Genomic DNA, 5,725 nt, shown 5'->3' with positions numbered 1-5,725 from the left:
CTTTTTTTTTTTTTTTTTTTTTTTTTCTTTGTGAGTTGTTTTACATAAAATACATGTAGATAACGTACGAAGAACGATAATTGTATAAATCAAAAATGTGTATAAGCGTGATATAATAGAAAAATACAGATTGTTGTCAAAAGTCTCGGAAACATACAATATCATCAATCATCATCATCTAATTAAGCTTTAGTATATTCCTTGATGCTGGTGGAGAAGAAAACAGAGTACGACCTTCATTCTGTAACAAGTTAGGACCAGCATATAAGCAGTGTTGGTAACTATAGGCTCCATGAGATCAGTTGTAATTGTGTATCCTTGTATATGTGTTTGTTGAGTGAGTGTAAGAATAAATTGATAATGCAACAAAAGTTGACCAAATATGAAAGGCTAATTATAGCAAAATATACAGACAACCAAAAAAAAAAGGATTGAGATTGTTTTTTGGAAGTCAAATGATACTTGTTTGATTCCAAGATATTTATGTAAATACTTTATTCAATATATTTTTACCCAAACTATGATGTTGTTGACAAATATGAAAGAACTCTTTATGGTAAGAAATACAGAAAAGTAGTATAAAAAATTGAGATTTTTTGGGAAAATAAAATAATAGGATTTATGTTTTCATTTCCAAGATTAATTGTTCTATAAATAAGGATTATTCAAGATCTAAAAAATTGCAGACCACTTTTCTTCAATAAACTTTTACACCAAGATAAGAAGAAGATGATGGGTTTCACAAAAATCTTAGTAACTTCTTTTCTTTTAGTTATATTGGTTGTTTCGATGTCTTCCCAAAACGCTATGGCATCAGGTACTTTTTATACTTTCAATTAGTTAGCTTTAATCATATATATTTTTTAAAAGCAATCTACACTATGGAGAATTTTAAGAAAATTATCAAAGAACATGAATCTTTGAAAATGTAATTTGGTATGTTGTACAAATATGCATTTTATAGTTTGATTACTGTGGAATTTGTGTATATATGTGCAGAGATCAAAGCAACTATCAACGGCCAAAAATGCATTTCTCAATGTATAGGTTCATATGATAATTATAAATGCAGCGTGGACTGCATAGCATTGGGCTATGTGACAGGAGGATGTCGTACTCTATATCCTTCTGAACCTCCATATTGTTGTTGTTATAAATTATAACTGATGAATCCCTTTAATTTGCCATATATGGGTTTCTATAATTACGAGAAGCATGTGGTTTCTCTTGTAATAAAAAATACCATGAATAAATAAACTAATGCAGGGTAATATGTCATAGGTGAAGGCATATTTATGGTCTTTATTCTTTTAATTAAAACAATAAGACAGTTTTTCTCCTAGGCACCAATATCGAGGCAACTTTTTCGCAAAAAACTTCTGACGTCGGCGTAGCTTTGGCTCGCCGGCGTCGGGAGATCTCTGTTACACTCCTTCCCTGCTCCCATCTTTCTTCTTCTTCTTTTCCTTTTCTGTGTTTTTTCCTTTTTTTTTTTTATTTTTATAATTTTTTGACTACTTTTTAAAAGCTTGTAAAATCTAGATCTGAATAATTTCTATCGCAAAGAAAGAGGGTGGTCTCCGGCGATTTCCACCCGTCTATACATAGTCCCAGGTTCTGCGATAGCGGATCGATTGTCTACTGTGCTGTATAACTCAAAATCCAGATTCTTGTTCTCACCTGAAAAGTTCTTCACCTTGGTTTTGTTGATGGCAAAGGAATATCCTTCTGAACCATCAGATGCGCCTTTCCGGGGGAAGATGTCGACGGTGCACGGCGAACTTCTCTTTAGGGCTACGGTCTTACCAAACTTCTGGACATCCGCTCTATTTACTCACCACCAACAGAGCTTGGCTGGACTGTCTCTGTTTTCACCGGAGATGCTCTTATCACTGCAACAGTCACCCACTCCGACCAGTCGTCGCTCATTCTCTTCTCTGTGGCCACCAAGTGTAAACCCTAGTGCTTCTTCTCAGCCCAACTTCCAAATATCCAGGTCAACCTCTTCCTACTCTGTTAAAACTCCTAGCTCGTATCAAGGTCCAAATCATGAGTATGTCCTTTTAGGTAGGAAACTCCTCTCGAGGTATACACCGATTAGACTGCTAGGGTGTCTCCATCAGCTAGGTAGAGCACTGGTTTATGCTCTTTATGTGGTAGTCATCTATATTCCCTTGGCTCTGAAGCTATTAGGCGATTCAGCTCTGAACTCTTATTGCCAGTATGACTATGTATTTGGTAGTTCCTTTGTCAATAGTCACCCGTTGTCAATACTAGCTAGCTATTGCAGCCACCACCCAAAGAACTTCACTCTTATCTGTAATGTCAACCTGTTATCACTATCAACCACCTTTTACCTTTTGCCCAAAAATCTGAATTGTCATCTGTCCGTGTCACACCGACCGCAAGCTTTGTGCGGAAGCCTTAATCTCCATAGCCAAGGATTTTATGCGAGAGAGACTCCACCTATTATACCACGATTTTTCACCTATCTTTGGCGCACCCTCCTTTTAGCTTCATTGGTGAGCTTCTTTGCTCCCAAGATTCTTAAGCTCCATGTTATGGCCCTTGTACTACCTCAAGTAGCTATCTTCACGCCGGTGAGATGCTTAGCCATGACTACTCTTTCAACGTCCACTAGTCTTAGTTTGACAGGGACCATCTCTCTTTCCACTGAGTTTCTCATGGAAGGCTTATCGACATACCTTGATCTCTCATGTGTTATTTGCTCTTTAGCTAATGACTCAAAGCTCTCTTGGATTAATGATCGATGTAATCTATCTTTTTATGTTTGGCACTAGGAAATGCCTTTGTATGCTCTTGTTTTAGTTTTTGGATCTTTGTATCCCTCTGTACTTGAACTCAAGTGAATGAAAGCAAGTATTTTGACAAAAAAAGGTGAAGGATTATTTATACTTAGTTTCACGTCTTTCACCTTTTTGTGAGTTGTTTTACATACATGTAGATACTGTAAGTGCATCAGAGCTCTGTCGGTGCCACGATGCTATGGAAAGTGCCAGAGGCTTGATTAGTTGACGTGGCATGGAGTGCTGAGCTGGAGGAAGATTGTTCGACAAGGTGACAAGCCAATGGATCTGGAAAGAAGAAGCGATTGTGATATACTCGAAGATATTAAGAGTATATCTCGATAAGGGAATAAGGATATTCGATAAAGATTGTTTCTTTTTTGTTATGATGCACAAAGATTTAGGTTAGAAATCTTTGGTGCGAGTATAAGTAGACGTGGGCTAGCCTAGAAAAATGGTAGCACTCTTGGAGATAAAGTGGTGAGATTTGTAACCTTCAAGCAATTATAAAAAGGCTTAGAAGGAGAGTGTGTTAGTTTCTCTTGAATCTACACAGGGTGTTGTGTCAGATAGATAGGAGAGTGAGCTGAGGTTCAAGTCTTGTAAGAAACATAAGTTTGTGTATAAGATTGAATAAGAAGTGTTTGCTTGGCGCGTTTCCAAGTGGATTTATCATCTGTGTGTATCTCTATACCCTTACAATTGGTATTAGAGCGGACACCTGATAAAAGTTCTGATATCCTTTTATAACAGGTGAGATCTTGCGACATGGGTATGGTGATATCACTGAACTTCGGTGTGTCACCAAAACTACTGAAATTAGACTCTGAGAGTTTTGGGTTCTGGAAAGCCAGGGTGAAGCAGACTATTTTGAGCATTGCTGTGGAAGCGTGGATTGCTGTGGAGGATGGCTGGTCATCTCCTATGGTCAAGGACGAGAAAGGTGATTTTGTTTCAAAACAGAAGATGAGATGGACAGCTGAAGAAAAAGCAAAATCAAAATATAACTCCCAAGCATTATTAGTGATCTTCAATGCTCTGCCAATGGAGATCTTCATTCAGGTACGAGGGTGTGTGGCTGCCAAGGAAGCGTGGAACTGTCTGGTAATCTTGTTTGAAGGCACAAGCAGTGCTAGGCGCATCAGATTGGACAATCTGGCATATGAATTTGAGAGACTTCACATGACGGAAAAAGAATTTGTTGCTAGCTACAACAATAGGTTGAATGAAATCGCACAAAAGGCTGTAGTTTTAGGAAAACGATACAGCGATGAGTCAATGGTGAAAAAGTTCCTTGGGAGTTTGTCCGATAAGCTTCAACCGCACAGGTCTGCTGTAGTTGACTCCCTAAACTTAGAAGAGATTAAGTTTAATCATTTAGTAGAAATTATGCAGGCCATTGCACTACCTCAAGGAAGAAAAGAATATAACAAGGGTGAATCTTTGAACGACTCTGTAGTGCTACTGAGTGATGCTGAAGATAACAAGGAGAACGAGGTCAGGTCAGAAGAAGAGGATGTAATCAGGAAAGATGAGCTCAACTACCAAATGGCATACGCGGCCAAAAGAGTAGAGGGTGATCAGATCAAGTGGTACTTTGATAGTGGATGCTCTACGCATATGACAGGAGCTCTTAATGCTCTGTCACATATAGAGGCTGTTGATGAAGGAAGAGTTACCTTTGGTACTGGAGATAAAGGAATAATCCGAGGAAAGGGTACAACTGATGGTGACTCTCAATCACACCTAAAGGATGTAGTCTTGGTGGATGGTTTGAAGGCAAATCTGATAAGCATCAGTCAACTATGTGATGAATGTCTGAATGTTACTTTTACCAAGAAGGGGTGTGAGGTAGTTGATCAGCAAGGATCTGTTCGGCTCAAAGGAAGGAGATCTAGTAACAACTATTACATGTGGGAATCAACAATGCAGTGCGTCAACACAACCACTACATTGGACACTGATATGTGGTATCAAAAACTTGATCGCTTGAATATGTGTACAATGTTGAAGTGTGCTAGTCAAGGAGCTGTGTTTGGAATTCCTGAGCTGAAAGATGACCCACACTTCATGTGGGGTCCTTGCAACAAAGGTCTTACTCGTCAATACTCTGTTCCAAGAACATCAGAACGGGATAAAGCTGTAGAGCAGAAGGACAAGAAACTACAGGTGATGGCACGAGCAATGTTGCATGAGAATAAGGTTCCTAATTGGTTTTGGAGTGAAGCTGTTCATACTGCCTGCTACATCATCAACTGGGTGTTTGCTCAATCAGGAACCGACAAGACTTCCTATGAGTTATGGAAAGGGAAGTATCCTACATTGAGCCACTCTCATGTGTTTGGAAGTCTCTACTATTATTTTAATGACGAGGATCTGGTAACAAATGATGAGAAGCAAGAACAAGAACCTGCAAGCCATTGTGCCTTGGTCAGCCTCATGTCTTCATCAGATGTTCTTTCTTAGTCTTCTCAGATTCATTGGAATCACTCCTCTAATGGTGTTATCGGTGCGATTCAGGGGGGGTAGAGTTACCAGAGGAAAGAAGATTGTTTCTGTTCGTCTGACTGGAAAAAATCAGAAGGCTGTTGACATCGTTCCTCAGGACTCTGATCCTGTTCATTTTGCCTACTTTGCTTCAATCATTGACTCGAGGAATTACAAGCAGGCACCTCATGAAGAATTCTGGTTTGCTGCAATGCAAGATGAGTTGGGACAATGTGAGCAGAGTAATGTGTGGAAGCTGACTCAATGTTCTGTTGATGTTAATACAGTGGCGATAAAGAGGAGCGTCAAGAACAAGAGTAGTGCCAATGGATGCATTGTGAAAAACAAAGAAGAGATCCTTGTTGACTCACAACATCCTGAGGATGTGTATCGGCTGAAGAAAGCTCTGTATGGTCTCAAGCAGAAGACGC

The 5,725-nt window shown here is 39.1% G+C and overlaps 1 protein-coding gene across 1 annotated transcript; it reads left to right on the top strand.

Annotated features, from left to right (window-relative positions):
* On the top strand, positions 733-1,163 carry LOC109132506 (defensin-like protein 50). Its single transcript, XM_019244138.1, has 2 exons — positions 733-817; positions 1,000-1,163. Exons 1-2 carry the CDS (start codon positions 733-735, stop codon positions 1,161-1,163), a joined length of 249 nt encoding a protein of 82 aa, XP_019099683.1.

The sequence above is a fragment of the Camelina sativa genome, chromosome 4 (genome assembly GCF_000633955.1).
Source record: "Camelina sativa cultivar DH55 chromosome 4, Cs, whole genome shotgun sequence".
NCBI classification, from domain to species: Eukaryota; Viridiplantae; Streptophyta; class Magnoliopsida; order Brassicales; family Brassicaceae; genus Camelina; species Camelina sativa.
This window is presented reverse-complemented; position numbering and strand designations above follow the sequence as displayed.

What these genes read in the sequence shown, in the direction of transcription:
- LOC109132506 (XM_019244138.1), top strand. Translation starts at nt 733, where the DNA reads ATGGGTTTCACAAAAATCTTAGTAACTTCTTTTCTTTTAGTTATATTG. An exon ending in CCAAAACGCTATGGCATCAG is followed by an intron (nt 818 to 999) that starts GTACTTTTTATA and finishes ATATATGTGCAG; the next exon opens with AGATCAAAGCAACTATCAAC.